This window comes from Psilocybe cubensis, chromosome 10, assembly GCF_017499595.1.
Source record: "Psilocybe cubensis strain MGC-MH-2018 chromosome 10, whole genome shotgun sequence".
NCBI classification, from domain to species: domain Eukaryota; kingdom Fungi; phylum Basidiomycota; class Agaricomycetes; order Agaricales; family Agrocybaceae; genus Psilocybe; species Psilocybe cubensis.
The window spans coordinates 323033-339362 of record NC_063008.1 but is presented as its reverse complement, the minus strand read 5'-3'; the positions used below and the strand labels follow the sequence as shown (position 1 = coordinate 339362).

The window sequence follows — 16330 nt, the reverse complement described above, 5'->3', positions numbered from 1 at the left end:
TGCGTTCGCGACAGGCTCGGAATCGACTGACTAGTGGACCTGCTAGTATCCCAGGACAGACAAGCCATGTGCATAGACACCGAGTAGCCAGAACTGTACAAAGAAGCGCTCACACTCCATTGGCGGAGGCTATGACAACGGAATGGGGTATAAATACGATTGACGTTTTCTTCCTATGCTGTCTACGCATCCCAGGGCGGGCGGTCTAATCTTAACAGTTCAAACTCGTTTACTTTACTTGACTCCGGGGCACGCCAGCATATATCTAAGGAAGCCTTCTTACCGTCGCCAAAGGCCTTCATAACATTTCCCACGCATTCCTCTCTCTCCACCAGGACGTTCCTCGGCACCAACGACGACGAGATTTTGCAGTCGTCGTCAATTTCTCCTTTTCATACTTTTTATAGCGGGTCATTGAGGACGAGGAAAACATCAATGTCGCATGAAGCGTCGAAGTCACCACGATCTTCATCGGCGACACCGATCAAGAGATCAATCCCGCTACCAGAATCGTCTTCAGGCTCTATTCCGAAAGCCTCCTCTCCATTGAGCGCCATTTTTACTCCCAAAGCCAGTTCTTCTTCCCTTCCGGTACAGTCCACCCCTTCGTCCTCATATTCTGCTCCAAGCAATGCCGGGGGCAACGCGCAATCGTCGAGCACTCAGGACCCTTCCTCTGAGCCCTTAAGGCCCCTGTCCATGGTTCTTACATCCGCACATGGAGAGCCATCTTCGATAGAGCTGCCAGAAATTGAGGATGTTGGAGCAGCAACTGCACCGTCAGAGCTGGCGAAATCCGTTCCACAACAGGACGTGAAGGATCAGATAGGACTGGACATCGACAGTCCGAAGATGTCGACCTCGTGGTGGGGGGATAAGCACGTGTCACGTCCTTGGCACGACCCTCCAAAGAGGAAAAACACCATTCCTCCGGAACAGGCTGTCGCGTTCGAGGATACTCGCAAGGTGAGCTTACACGTTCTTCGTATCATCTAAGCCACCAGGCGTTGCCCCATGTTTTGTGACGCGACTGGCAATGCTGTGCTTGATTACTTTTGAAACACTTGAGTTTCTCAAGATTTGATGGAGGAGCTAATTTATGATCTTTCTTTCGCTAGCGCGTTGCACAGGCCGCCGCTTCTGTTTTGGACACTGCTGCCGACATCACTCACGAAGCACTGTACCTTGGTGTAGAATTTTTGGATTTCGTGCCAATCCCTGGCCTCCAAGCTGCAGCGAACACCCTCTTGAATATATGGGACGCGGCTCAAGATGTCGATGTATGTGTTTTTTTATATTTCCCATAGATAAACATCTCACTATCATGGCTATGGAATAGATGAACCGTCTCGGGTGCCTACGCCTTACCGAGCGCTGTGCAGACATTCTTCTTTCAGTCCGAGAGGAAGTCCATGAGGCTGGGGATCAGATTGGGACAGAATTAAAGCTTCCTCTTGCAAAGTTGGAAGAGTGAGTAGTTCGCCAAGTTGAATGCTCGGTAACTTATTGCTCGCGAAGATGCTTCAATGACATCTACCGTTTTATGTTCAAGCAGAAAACTCGTCCTTGGCTCAAGCGTTACCTGAAACGCGACGAGATTCGCAGAGACATCTCGGAATGTCATCTAAAACTTCAAGATGCCCTTGCATTATTCGGGGTACGTTCCTCTCAATGTCAATTACAACACAAGTAACCCCTCAATAATATATTGTGTACAGGTTTCCATTCAAATCCGCATTTTAAAGCAAGTTCAGAGAACTGAGAAGCGCCGGGAGCACGAGACGCACGTCCTGACTGCTATCCTTGCAAGTCACCTTTTCACGGAGCATCCAGAGGACTCAGTAGCCACTGGACCTGATGCAGACCAACACAATGACCACCATCATCCCCCGCCACTCGTAGAAAACTCACCGGAGATGGTCTACCACTTCGCCGCGGCCAAAAACGCCCTAGGAATTATTGACGAATCCCAGCCTGAAATACTTCAGGGCGATGACTCCTCCAACATCATACCTGATTTGAAGAAAATCCACACGATTCAGAATGCCCTCGATGAACAGAGCGATATCAGTGACCTTCGGCAGCTCATGCGACAGGCACTACAGACAAATAGTGACGCAGAAATCTTGAGAGTCTTCCAAATAGGCCACCAAGAGATGCCAGACGCTATAAAGACACTGCAGCGTGCCCTCGAGCGAGTTAGCTCACAAGAGACAGAGACACCTGATAAAAGCTCTGCGAAGGGTGTGGTCCTGGGCAAAATCAGTATCAACGAAGGTACAGGGAATCAATCTGTCAAAGGTGCGGGAACCGTCATCAGCATCGATAGCTCTATTGTGGAAGCATCTGGTGGCTCTGGGACGAGCGCCACAGTGTCGGGGAGCTCGACAGCTTCTGTACCACGAGATACACTGGATAGGGAATTCATCGAGACGGGTATCGAATCCTTGAGGAGGATGAGTCAAGGAGTCGAAATTTATGTTCCGACCTGGACGATCACCAAGTGAGTATAGCATAATTTTACCTTGAATTTTACTTACTCCTCCGAAATAGATACGAAGTCGACAGAGGACAAATGATTGGTGTCGGGTTTTTCTCTACTGTCTACAAAGGCACATGGAAAGGTCGGACTGTGGCCATCAAAGTTCTCGCGGATACGACCCCCCGCAAGCTTTTCCAGCGTGAGATGGGTATATGGAAAACCTTGCGTCACGCCAATGTTCTTCCTCTGTATGGCGCTAGCAGCGCTACTGGAGATCCTCCATGGTTCTTTGTTACGCAGTACCTCAAAAATGGCACGCTTTCTGAACATCTTAGAAAAATTGAAGCTGAACAGAATCCTCCCGGACTGGGCCTCGCGTCCATAGGCAACGCTTCCGCCACCACTACGCCGCGTCCACCAGGATCAGGTGTAAGAGCGACTACCCTTCCTGCAATGTCTCCGTGGCTGGGGGTAAATCTTGCCAATGGGCTCACTCCTACAGGACATCTCACTCCCCCCAACAGTCGTAATATCAGACCCCTTCCGCGCGATACCCCTGTCTCACGAGAATGGGACCTCTTCCGCTTTATGCATGAGATTGCGAAGGGGATGGAATACCTCCATGGAAATGGAGTGCTACACGGTGATCTCAAAGCATCAAATGTGCTAGTGGACGACAAATACCGATGTATCATATGCGATTTCGGTCAGAGCGAAATGAAAACTGAAGCTTTCAGAATCAGTGGAACCCATCCGCGTATGTATTTTCTTTTTTCCGTGACATACTTATTTGTCTGAACATTCGGTATATAGATGGTACACTCGGATGGCAGTCGCCCGAGTTGATGTCAGGTCGCTCACGGCTCACCGTTGAGGCCGATGTATGGTCCTTCTCTATCACTTGCGTAGAGATAATGAACATGGGGAAGCTGCCCTGGAGTCCAATGGACGATTATTCGGTGCGACGATATGTCCTAGGTAAAACATTCAACCGACCCCGAAATACGCTCTAATGCATGATTATAGACGAAGACAAGCGGCCTCCGGTCCCTAGATATTCTCGGTTCAATACCCCAGGATTCCAGGAAATCGTGAAGGCATGCTGGCAGTTTGATCCGAAAAGCCGGCCTTCCTTTTCAAAAATATCCAGGGACTTCAAGCTACTCAGAAAAAGTTTCGCTGACGGATACGAGTCACCCAGTCCAAGGATTCCAGCTATTGACGAAGTACCCGAGCCAGCAGCGTCACCATCTCCAGACCTAAGGCCCCAAGAACTACCTCCATTTTTGAAGCAAGAAAGCGGCGCAGTTCTTCGTGAGTCCACTGTTTCTGGAGATGGATGTCCGCTGATGCCCATCCTAGCGGATGACATCTTGAGTGATGCTCTTAACAGCGAGGGGCCATATTCACCCAGCGGAAACCACCCACCAAATCAGCCACACAGGGAGAGCACCGTAGCGACAGAGCGCATAAGAATGCCAGAGCCCGTCCTCTATACGCCAGGCCATTCAACCCGTAGCTCTTCGATTCTTGCTACCGCATCGAGATCAGAAGAACGGATACAATTCCACAGATCCGATGGGTATGATTCCCCTCCTCCTGTGGACGAACAAATGGCGAAGCGTAGAAACGAGCGACGTTATCGTCTACTACTTGCACACGAACACCATAAATCCCGTGAGCGTTCTCCATTATCTAATATGGAGTATCTGATCTTGACTATGATGATGATCGCTTTCTAGTCAGTCTTCCACTCTGGGAGCCTTGCCAAGTTGACATTGGCGCTGTCGGATACTTGCTGAAACCTGAAGGCAGATTCGTAACACTCTTTAATTCATATGAGCCCCATAAGTCAGATCATCCAGGAATTCAATGTCTACCGTCCATTCATGGGTATGGAAATGTGCAAGAAGAGGTGCAACGTTTACCAAAGAAGACAGCAGCCCAAAGAGCATTTGATATTCTGATCGGTTCGTTGACATTCAGAAATTCTTCGTAAGTCAAATGTCCAATGGAATAGTCGTTCGGATTAATTTGAATCTTTCTTCAGAGAAGATATTGTGAGGCGACCATCATTTCCTCTGAAAGCTGGTCACAAGGCAGCAATCCTGTACACCGAGACAACGGAGTATCGGTATATGTTAAAGCTAAACGCTCCAAAAAGATGGTTCCAGAATAACGTTGACACTATCATGCGCATCTACGGACATCAGCATCGTATTCAAAGGGAGGATCTTTTTCTGAGTAAGTTTCCTCAACTGATTTATTCCTTAATCTTGAAATCAAGCTTTCCATCAGTAATTGGCACGCTTAAAACTCCAGCTTATGCTCTATTAGTTAGTCATAGCCATCCAGAGGGACATGTAAGTTGTTCTTCTTTTTTTCACACACTGATTTAAATGCCTTTTATGGAATAGGCGCGCTTTAATGTATACGCCAACCCCCAAATTGGTAAGCCATGGGGTACTTTCACCACCGATACAGATGGACCTAGAGGCCTAGAGGACTCGGATTCGGAGGAGGAAATTACACGACTGTCTGCAAGTAAAGTGTCACTTCATGGAGGGCCTATGGAAGCAGTATTGCTCGCTCGTCTTCGCTTCAAGCCCGACGCCACGGAACCAACATCTCGATGACCTAGCAACTTTGAACTCTATCTCATCAATATGGACAGCGTTTGTCATGTATTTTATGCAAAATGGACATTGTTATAATCAGCTACTTAATTTCACATAATTGTTATGATGAGTCTGTGCATGTAATAAATCTCACTGATAGCTTGATGAGGGGTTTCCGGAGGAAGGGTACACCTGAATACCCGAATACTTGGAATACCACGAGCCACGAGTGTGTGATAGGGCTTCCAAACTCTTCATTTCGACCGTAAGACTTAAGCCTCATTGGTCGAATATCTGAAATTTTGTACATGGAACTTTTCCATTGAGAAAGAAAGATTTTCGACTAGAATAGTGGGTAGTTCAACTGGAACCGATGTATGTAGGGCCTGTGCAATGTGTGCCAAAGAAACAGTGTCACAATCAATAATCTCCGAGGGAGGCGTTCAACCCGGTAACTGGTAACCGCGCATGAACTTGAATACTTGGTATGCAAACACATGGTTTACTTTATTTTAGTATCGGTGTTTGTTATTGACTCTACAAGAAGTGCTTCTCGATATGCTGTAGCGTATATCTAGACATGGTTTATATTTGTTCTTTGTGCTCCTCATTGCTAGTTTGCATATTTCTTGGCCTTAATAGCCAGTCCTGGATCTATTTTTGGATGCACGGTTCAAAGGATGGACTACGCATTCTGAGAAGATCTACCCAAAAACTGTTCATCGCCGGGCCGTTTGGCCCCTTTTACCTGAACGCTAAGCCATGATGCATGATGTGCCAAAGGAGTGTTATGCTCTGTCACATATCTTAAATGAGTCGTTTGCTTCTAGCCTTTGAAAATGTTTGATTGAATAGTGAGTTACATGGTGTCTGTCCTGCTGATCATTCATGGTGTATAGTACACTTCCAAACATCGTGTGTGTAGGTCATTAGAGCTCTAAGGCATTGTATGCTTTATACTTACGGGTACTGTGCTGTGAGAGCCAACAGACTGGCTATGCGAACATGACGTGTCAAACTTACGATTAGTCTCGGTCAGGTATATAAGAAATCACACCTTGTGATTGTTTTTGAGTGTGCACGTCGCTGTTATTGACGTATGCTTCTTGATAATCAAAGCCCTTATGTCCGCTTCATCGTCCCTGAGACGTTAAGCTATGGTACTGGTGTTCTAATAGATATGGACAGTTTTTTCCAAGGTCTAAAATTACCTGAGTTTTTGGAGCCTTACATCCTAATGCTAATGGCAGATACCTCCAAGGATGTTCCGCTTGCTGCGATGGGTCTCTTTTGGCCTCCGTTTCACAGTGAATCTCTCTCTACTGCACTCTCATGGGAGTAAAATTATATACGGACCGAGTATGAGCACCGCTGCAAAGGTCGAGTTTGCTGATATGGTACCAGAATCAAACAAAAATTGCTGCTAGCCACGTCAAAACTGGAGGTAGACTGAATGTGGTTACATCGTCTATATTTCTACTCTTCGTCATGATGGATTCATGCTCTCTGTTACTGCGCAAACAGTAACTTTTATCACAGATGCTCGTCTAGTGTCGATGATCAGCTGAGCATATTAAAACCAAAGTCATCGTAAAGGACTTTATACGAAGTCTCTGGACCTCTCAAATCGGTTACCCATTTATCCTTGATGGGCATACATCAACAATGCCTTCACCTTTTGGGAAGAAAACTTCAGATTATCCAATTAGGGATTTTCGTGATTGCTTGAACCCGAAATACTGTTTCAATGAATCCTCAAAGTATGTGCTTTATTCCTTGAACGCTCAGCACTGTTAGTTAAAGTTTTACAAGATTAAAGCCTCAATGAAATGACCACTTATGTTCAGACAGTTCAAAAAATGACGTCAGTATAATTGGATGTGTAACGGCGTTTTTGGCAAAGACAACAAATCATAAAGATGTTTAAATACCGTATTAAGTAGAGCAATAGTCATTTCGAAAAGCCTTGTGCGCGATCTCTTGGTCGAAACAGCAGGTGATGAATGATTTTCTATGTTACCATGTGGAAAGAAGACGTTTTTCTGTGATATTGCCTCAAGGGTATCAAGACAAAGACTTATCCCACAGATTTCCTAGACTTCCCTACGCCAAGATTTCAAGACTGGGGTACCAATTCATATTCGCCGATAAACTTACTTTCGTTTTGATCCTAGATAGACGAGGATGAATTGCTCGTTTTGGTTGCTAGGAATGGCAAAACCTCGGCCGTCCGAAGTTTCCCCTGTGTGTTTGAGAGTAAACTAGTACATCGAAAGCAAGAAGAATCACTATCTTGCGCCCATTGGCAGTGGTGATTGAATTATGGTAAAGAGGGGTATCTGCCTCCTCATGACAGTACTAAACTTCAAATGATACAGGTCTATCCAAGAAAGCACTGGGTCGAAGGAATGTGATTGGGGGTACCGGGTTGCAAATAAGCCTTACCGCCGGACAAAAATGGACTGCCACGAGTAATCTGATCTATTTTAACTATATCGGACCGTCCGTCGATTTTTTCTTGGAAAATGGTCGAATCATCCAATTTGAGCCTGTTTGCTGGAAGGTTTGAAGATCTGTCTCTATCTGTCTTCAGGTCCATCCTGGCCCCTTTCGACGTAACTTAGAAGATCTCTATTTTCGCGTGTCTCCGCTAACTCCCCGAGGAGGATCATGATCTCAGGTGGCTACGATGATTGCATCCTATATATCAAATTGTATATAAACACGACGTCTGTTCAACTATCTTGTCAAACACGTCGCCAGAATGTACTCTACTCAGCCTCGCTCATACGGTCTCGTCAAGGAGAGTGCTGTTACGCACCCTGCACTTCGTACGGCTCTCGATTGATCACCTCAAGCAATAGAGATTGATTACGCACAGATATACGCGATGTCCATGACGCCCATGTCGTTCTTGAGGCCGTCAGGCTCAACATTTTACCCCTTATTAAACGACGCCTTTTGGCCAGCGAGAGAGATGAACTCAAGAGCGGCCATGTTTACGTCTGGGAAGAAGCTCAAGACGACGGTGGGCTTCTGCGGTGGACAGACGGAAGAAGATGGTGTGTTCGCTTTTATTTTCTGATACAGAAATTTCATTATCATTGCAGGTCCCAGAGTAGAATGAGAGGGGATTACCTATTTTATGAAGAAAAAATCGAAACCACACAAGAAGAAAGAGATGCAAAAGCTGCTCGAAGGTACAGGAGTATATTAAACAACTTGAGTTCGTACCGCTGATAAGATACTCAGAGCACGCAGGGCATCTGATCCTAATGCCAATGTTCCGCCTCCGATACGACGAAAGGATCGTCCTTCAAAACCGAACGGCTTGACAAAACAGACTTACTCTGTAACTGTTAACCTCCCTGGCACTACCGAGCCCCGCAAATGGCATGTAGTCGCCTACTTTTCGGTTCGTTACTGTTTTAACCCCTCAGAAGCAACGTCTAATTACGGTGATCATGTAGGGAGAAGACTATGCCCGACTTCCTGTCATTGAAAACTACGCTTACCTCCGAAATATTCACGCTCCAAATGGCATCTTCTTTAGCAATAAAGTTCTCTGCTCAACCACAGACAGATTCGCTTCATACTCGGACGAAAGCGAGCCTCACGAGGATGTTTATCATACTGGACATATACCAACCTATCCTATGTCTCCTGCATTCTCTCCTCCGCCGTCTCCTCTTTCTTCGTCGGTATACTCTCCGAGGTTATCCTCGCAATCGTCAAATTCGCAGAACATCTCACTACCCCCTATTTCATCATTAGGGTCGTATGGAAAGCGACCTCATCTTCCTCATCCACATAGTAGTCCGGTGTATCCAAGTCACTACACGCCATTGTCTTCAGAAGACCGTCGGGCACTTCAAAAACTCAAAGTTATCCTATGACATACAAAAGCTTTTAGGTTCTAATTTATTCTGCAAGACAATGGACTTTGTTAATTGCTATCCTCTACATTTTAGCATTGTTTTTATGCTATGTACAATTTCATTCGCATATCCAGGGCCGGACCCTAACCCATGTAATATACCTTTTCCCTATGCATTGTACTAATTTTTCATTGTAGTTTTATCACCTTGGCTAGTTTCATTTGGATTGGATGGTCAAGGATTACAGTGTTTAGTTCAACCGGATTTATGTCGCAATGTATTCGGACGCTAAGCATTCAGGTGTAAAATGATCTCGAGGAGGAAAGAAGCAATTAAGGTCTTAGAAATTTCGAGGTCTAACTCCGTGTTTCTCGATTCTTGTCATGTATCAACAGCCAGATTTGTGAAGTGACTGGTTCTATTTCCAGGCTCACGTTACGCACATCAGGGTGATCGAAGCCGACTATAGTCCGAGGATTTAAATTGAAGGTTAAGAGTATGATCATGGAAGAATAAGGGGGAGCTTAGCAGCCGATCATCATTAGAACAGTAGCTTATTTTCAGAACTTGGCCGAGCCATCAAATATGTTCGAGAGCATTTTAAGGGCGCCGAATTTTCGCAAGTCAGAGCGGTCCGTTGGAGTTTTGCTACTCTTTCCCACTCGTTCGTATGACTTGGCCATTTGTACGGGTGCAAATCCATCGCCTTAGGCGGACCGGCCATGACACTTCCTTGGGGTGGGCAATAATTAGATTCTCATTTGTGTCCCGGTTGGGTACCTTTCTGTCGGTTTTGAGTATGCAAATGCTGCTCTATTCTTGTCGTTTTTTTACTCCAGAGTACGACTCGGAGTTAGAATGGATAAAAGCGTGAAACGCCGAAGAAAGACAAATTCGGTTACATATTTAACAGTAATCTATCACAGGACGAAGGTAGTACTTAATAAAATGCTCCTTAACTATTGACGAGCAAGTTTTTGCCTGTTTATCTTCGGTCCAATGGTTGATTTATATTGAGTGAATATCAGGTAGGTGTTTATTAATATTATATGTCATTTTGTTGACATTTTGGAGTTACACCTTTTCGGCATCCTTGCAAAGAAATAGGAGCCACTTTTAGGGGTAGCCTCACAGCGTCGAGTCTATTTTGATGGTTTTTGATGTTCATCCATAATTTCTCCTGTGTCTGAGATATTGAATTCAATTAGAATTCAGATCTTAAAGATTCCAGTAGCCTCTTTATATGGATGAAATATGGATTGAAATTTGATTTCGTTCTCAGTACGTTCCTTTCATTTGCTTTTCATAAGAAGTTAGATTGAGGTGTATAGGGGTAACAACGATAAATATCTACAAATATCCAGCCACGTGATTAAAGCGGTCCGATCCCAATCCGGTCTCAAAGCTACGTAAGCAAGCACTGGTTTTTCATCAACTCAACCCTACATGCTTTACGACCACTTTGCGCAAACAATCCGTGCTTATATTAACCAAGGATATGAAGGAAATTATATACTTACAAGCCGGAAAACTCGCAAACTACACCGGCACACACTTCTGGAATGCCCAAGAAAGTTATCTCCAATCTGAAGAACCGTATACTGCTCCAGACATATCATTTTGTGAAAGTATAGACTCTCAGGTAAGAAGGGCCTCTATCTATCAACCGGAACTCATTGTGATTAGAATATATCCACGTTATGTCCTCGTTTAATCACATTTGATCACAAATGTATGTCGTGAAAGTGCAGATGTGGGATGCAACTCAGTATGATGCGCAGCAAACTTTGGTGCTTTGGGGAGTTTGAATACTTTAGGAGGAGAAGATATTGAAATCGAGTCTTTGTCGAATACATGGTATGAGTATCGCTATTCAATGTAATTATCTGACTAGGAACCGTAGGAACGGGGAGCTCGTGGAATATAAACAAGATCGTATCTCAAAAAGCGCCTTTCAGTCTTCTTTGGAAGAGGATGAGGACAAGAACCAGTCTTCAGATCTCGTTCTTATTCAAGACTTCCGCTACTGGTCCGACTACAGTAGGGTCTATTATCTTCCTAGGACTCTGCAGAAGATACCTGATCCCCCTGAGTGGGAGACGACAAACGTCGATTTGAATCATGGTCTTGAGGTCTTTACACGATTAAATGAGGTTTCTCTATATTCTACAGCTATGAGCTAGCATAGGACTTACAGCTGTCTAGGAAACCGAACTAATGGATGGTACTTTGCGTTTATTTGTTGAAGATTGTGATAATATCCAAGTATGTTGTTTCTTTTTGCTTCGGAATTTGTTGATATGTGATTTTAGGGTGTACAACTGATCAACGATACCGATACTTTTGGAAGTTTTATGGGCACCTTTTTCACACACTTCCGGGATGAATATCCCAAACTTCCATCATTTTCATTTCCTATCTTATCAGGCGCCACGTCGGATTACGACGCAGTAAGTGCTTTAACGCCCCTATTGCGCCTTTCTCAAGAAGTCAGCCAGCCGAAAAAAACAAGAAGATTAGTGAATGAAGCGTTATATTTGTGCACGCTAAATGAGTTTTCAACCATGAATGTTCCCATTGAAGACCCAAAACTTTGGTCCACCTCGGTTTGGAGAGAACCACTGAACTTTCCGGTCTGTCGTGTAAACCCTTCTTTCGGAATGATTTTAATACCTTCCCCCGTAGCCTACGAGTTTATATCACCAATCGGCTATTCTTTCGGCTCACGTCGAAACATGCACACTTCCCTTCCGGTGGATCTCATCAGTTTTACGACTTTACTGTTTCCTGATCAAATTTTAGATTGCCCCATAACCATTATGACATTCCATCCGTTTCAGGTCATCTCAACTATCGCGGAACCTCCCCATTCAGTGAACTCTCTGGTTCGTTCCCTCGCGTAGACTTCACTAGAGATATAGCCAATTTCTCCTCTGAAGAATCTGTCAAAGTATGGAATTAGTTTAAACATGGTAATGTTTTGCTGATACGATTATAGTCCCCATACTGCCGCTGGGATGTGACGCGAGGTCTCACCCCGAAACAGATAGGGGAATACGACACATGGTCGACTCAAAACTTATGTGTTAAGTCGAGGTAACTCCAGACGTCGAATCATCCGTCCAGCTAGCTATCTTCTAACTTTTAATTTTTGATTTAGCGTGCACGCTCATGCGCTTCCTCTTCCTAATTCCTTTCCAATCTTCAACGCCTCAGAATCACCGAAAAGCAAGAAAAACTCCGAGGTCGCTGAGGTCTACTCTTCCTTGTCAGCCTCAAGCAACAGCTCCAAGATGTTCCGAAAATATGCGATGTTCATCGATGAGTGCGGAAAGCGGCGGACAACAACCACTGCCTCTATTGACATCCCGGTTGACGATCTCAGAGAATTGGCTAATGACCTCTGGACAATGCACGATAATGCGTCAGAGGAAACTGAAGCCCTCGCCATTTCTGATTAATCTTCGCCTTGGTAGTACCTCATATACTATACAGTCAGCCTTGTATCCGATGGTAGCATTCGGGGCCCTTCTGGTATTACAAAAGACAGCGACGTCCCCAATCACCTCTTTGGAAATAAAATAGAAGGTAGCGCCCATCGAACAGAGGGGAGGGGTGTGCGCCACCATCTACATTTTCCGGGATATAGATTGGCACCTTAATCACCGACCATTCACGGTTTGTCCGATAATAACCCTCCGCTTACGCTTACAGTTCATGAACATAAGGTGGCTCTGACTCCGACGCAGAAAACATTGTTATCGATACGTTGGCTTAGCTTAGTTCTTCTATATCTCCTTCTGATCAATTGTTGTCGAAGATCCTTATTGCACAGAGATCATTTCACCAATACAAACTTAGCCTTAAGTCAGCTCACAGAGATTTCAGGATATCTTCGGTCGTAATCGCGTCGCCCGATTTAATTATATGTGATCTGATAAGCGAAAGATGTCAGAGGATGCTTTGCAATGGTGCAGAATGGTGCACAAGGCCTATTGCTTCCAGTTAATTGTTCAATGCCTAGAATAACCCGAAAATTAAATTGTTGCCTGAACGTGCACGAAGAGACTCCTGATGATCAATTGCACGTCATGAGTACCTCATAGTTTCTAGAACGGTCTGATAATTGTCGCTGAAATAACAAGGCGGCCTTGAATTGCTCATAGTGAATAAAATATGTGTATGCTCTTAGACCACCAATTTTCCGTGAAAAGCAGCGAGGCAAACGTAGGCCAAATTATCATTAGCAATGTTGGTTAGTAGATGTACAATGTAATTTAGTATACAATGGCCTATTACTGTGAAAAATAATGACTGAGCCTGCGGAAAGGCAAATTGCTTTCAAAATCGTGCGAAACATGCATTCAATCTATTCCCATTTTTCGGACAGCAGCTTGTCTTGCTTGTTCAAGTTCAAGTGCTTTCTGAAAGATTATTAGAACAAGGCTTACGGAGATACAAGGACACATACTTCTTCCTCGGAGACAGGCTTCCCCAAATATCCAACTTTCAGACCCCCAGTGGGAGCAACGTTCTTCGATGTTTGATACTCCTTCCACTTGACCTCTTCCTTGGCGAGTTTAGGGCCTTCTACGCGCCGTCCGGTAGTGGCTGGCTGAAAAACCGCTTCATATTTCCCCACCGCAGTAGGTTCTCCTGACTTGAAAACGGGAACCTCCTTGGCTTCAAGAGGATACGGGCTAGATCCTTTCGACCCAAGGTCCGTGGGTGTCTTGTATTCGTCGGGAGCAGCTTCAAACACAGCTTCGAATTTTCCTGACGCAGAAGAAGCACCTCCTTCAAAAACCGGAATTTCCTTCAATTCCTCAGGATCACGTTTAACGACTGATGGGGTGGGTAAGTCTACATGACGGATGATCTTTAACGACGCGCGAGACAACACTCACGCTTGATTTCATCGTCGTAATGTTCCGTATCCACTGAAATCCCTTCACTGATTGGACCTTGAACGGCTTCCGACTTGGCTGTATTGAACTTTTCTTTGGCCGAGTTGGAACCTATGTGTGATTGAGCAAAATAATTCGCATCTGGAAGAATTAAATCACCTGCAGTGGCTCGAAGATGATCGTCCTTCAGTCGGTCCGAGATCAACTTGTTCATGCCTTCGGGAGTGGGATAACCAGGTAAAATGCCCTCTCCGCCTTGTTTATAGTATCCGACCCCTCCGTAACCATACAAGACTTCAGGCGAATCACCCTGGCGCTTGGAGCCGTCACCAGGAGCATAGGAACCTCGAGCCCGGTCGCTAGCACGATCTCGGTCGGCATCAGCCTTAGCAAAGAAATGTTCTGAGTTCCGAGACCGGATAGAATCGCCCTCCTCTGTGGTGATATCATCTTCGTATACGAACTGGTCTGTGTCAAGTCGCTCTCCGTAAATGTCAAACTCGCCGATTCTGAAGTATTCTGCTTCGACGCCTCTGGGACGATGAATAATGGTTTCAGAAGCATCAGTGCCACCGTGTTGATTGGGTTGAGAGTCCGGCATTGCAAAATCTTTGGCTTTAGAGTGTGGGGCATCAGCGCCTGACGTGGTGAAGCTTCCCGAACCCGTTGCATTCATTGGCCCACCGACACCCCCCGAAGGAGTACTATGTTGGCCCTGAGACGTATTCTTCGCGGCACGAACATTTCCTCCCCCTGCAACAACACGTCAGCACAGAACAGAGTGGCATATTCAGGAAACGTACTGAAGTAGCTAGGGACGCTAGGCATATGTGCTTTCGCACCTGATTCGAGACTATGGAGCATGTTCTCCGCCCCTTGCTTCGAGACATCAGGGAAATAGGCCCTGGCACTTGATTCGATGTTGTGAAACACATGCTCAGCGCCATGCAATGCCCCAATAGCAGCACCCTCGACGCTCTGCAACATGCTTGAGCCTACATGTGCAGCATTCCCCAGACCCTGACTACCTTGAGTAGCAAGGTTTTGTGACACCTTCTTCCGCTGATCATCCGTGGTGGTGGCGGGTTCTTCAATGGGTCGAGAAGCGGGTTTGCCACCGGAACCATGTATGAAGTTCGGATCGTGGGCACGCGCTCGCTGAGTGGCACTAAAAATGGTGTCCCCCGGAAGAGTACGTTCGTCAGAGGGGAAAGTGTTGCTCTTGGACGGCGATGGGCGAATAGGATTTTGCTCATGAAGGGCCTGACGCGCCTGGTCATCCACAATGATTTTAGCGTCTTCAAAGATATTCAGCATTTGAAGGGTTCGACACGATTAGAACTCACTTGATTTTGGAGGCGACTTGGCATGTTGTGGGGCTTGCTTTGGCTTGGAACCAATGCCTAAATCGAAGGTCAAAAAGTGACGTTTGTGGTTTACGGTACACCTACTGTGCTTCTTTTTGGGCTTGGTACCATGAACTGGATGAACTTGTCGAACAGTATGCCCCTTCCCCAAGGTTTCTGCGACCGAGTTAAAGTACAACTTAAAAAATAAGCAAGTCATCTCACTTTCAAACCCTGTGTGACCACTACCATAAGGCCGACCGTCAATGCGTTCCTCAGGTAGAGTGGCAACGCCTCCTTCATGAATTGTGCCTGGCATTGATCCTATTCCAACCCGAGAACCGGACGGCTCCTCGGTTGTAGGTAACTCGTACGTTCGGTTGCGCTGGATTCCCTTCTGAAGGGAAGAGGCTGATAATAAAGATAAGCAAGCAAATGGTAGACGTGACACAGTGCCAGACGTACCATCGAGTGCGGTATATCCACGAAGATATGGGTCAGGGTGGAGACGTTCCTCCGGCAAAATCGCGACGCCTGGTTCCTTGATACCTCCTGGAAGCGACCCTACACCTACGCGGGAAAGAGAAGGCTCCTCTGAGGTGGGGAGCTGAGTCCTATCTACCTCGTCCGGGTCATTGAGCATCATCCCTGTGCCAACTCTGACACCTTGACGCCCTTGTAGACAATTTGTCAGTGACGAGAGTGGGTGATATAAATTGAAACATACTGTTGGGTGCTGGTGAGTTATCGGTGGGGAATGCACCGGGGATGAATCTTTCCGGACCATCTGAATTCTCGTGTCCCATTCTGGCAGGCATAGAGAAAGAATGCTTCTTTGCGGTCTGCCCTTGTCCAACCGTGTCACTGGAAAAACGGGGAGTTGGACGAGGTTTGAAAGACAAGTCTTTCTCTGACATATTGGACGTTGTGAGTGAAGGACAATTGTGTGGAATGTCTCTGGAAAAGACACAATGTCTAAGGATGTCATAAGTCAGTGACGTCAACTAGGGTAGTAATTAATAATCTAGATTTTATTGGATGAAAAGACTCAAACCCTATTCAATGAAGTTAGTTGGTCATCATGTTCGCGAGAGCCATT

The 16330-nt window shown here is 45.7% G+C and overlaps 4 protein-coding genes across 4 annotated transcripts; 3 read left to right on the top strand and 1 right to left on the bottom strand.

Annotated features, from left to right (window-relative positions):
- Window positions 1–435: 435 nt before the first annotated feature.
- JR316_0010437 (putative serine/threonine-protein kinase) lies at window positions 436–5118 on the top strand (the record flags this gene model as incomplete). Its single annotated transcript, XM_047896105.1, has 13 exons — window positions 436–966; window positions 1119–1280; window positions 1340–1470; window positions 1519–1657; window positions 1719–2503; window positions 2554–3239; window positions 3296–3460; window positions 3509–3796; window positions 3845–4159; window positions 4225–4477; window positions 4533–4726; window positions 4781–4845; window positions 4900–5118. 13 exons carry the CDS (start codon window positions 436–438, stop codon window positions 5116–5118), a joined length of 3933 nt encoding a protein of 1310 aa, XP_047744150.1.
- Window positions 5119–7864: 2746 nt separating this feature from the next.
- JR316_0010436 (cAMP-independent regulatory protein pac2) lies at window positions 7865–8996 on the top strand (the record flags this gene model as incomplete). The annotated part of the gene is made up of 5 exons (XM_047896104.1): window positions 7865–7931; window positions 7982–8162; window positions 8211–8300; window positions 8353–8515; window positions 8571–8996. The coding sequence occupies 5 exons, from the start codon at window positions 7865–7867 to the stop codon at window positions 8994–8996; spliced, it is 927 nt and encodes a 308-aa protein (XP_047744149.1).
- Window positions 8997–10476: 1480 nt separating this feature from the next.
- Window positions 10477–12439, top strand: JR316_0010435 (Protein dml-1; the record flags this gene model as incomplete). Its single annotated transcript, XM_047896103.1, has 10 exons — window positions 10477–10620; window positions 10665–10710; window positions 10760–10841; window positions 10882–11131; window positions 11184–11243; window positions 11291–11428; window positions 11664–11731; window positions 11781–11928; window positions 11977–12074; window positions 12139–12439. The coding sequence occupies 10 exons, from the start codon at window positions 10477–10479 to the stop codon at window positions 12437–12439; spliced, it is 1335 nt and encodes a 444-aa protein (XP_047744148.1).
- Window positions 12440–13342: 903 nt separating this feature from the next.
- Window positions 13343–16148, bottom strand: JR316_0010434 (uncharacterized protein; the record flags this gene model as incomplete). The annotated part of the gene is made up of 9 exons (XM_047896102.1): window positions 13343–13402; window positions 13450–13841; window positions 13886–14638; window positions 14689–15183; window positions 15232–15288; window positions 15337–15408; window positions 15457–15642; window positions 15697–15906; window positions 15959–16148. 9 exons carry the CDS (start codon window positions 16146–16148, stop codon window positions 13343–13345), a joined length of 2415 nt encoding a protein of 804 aa, XP_047744147.1.
- Between the last annotated feature and the right edge of the window lie 182 nt (window positions 16149–16330).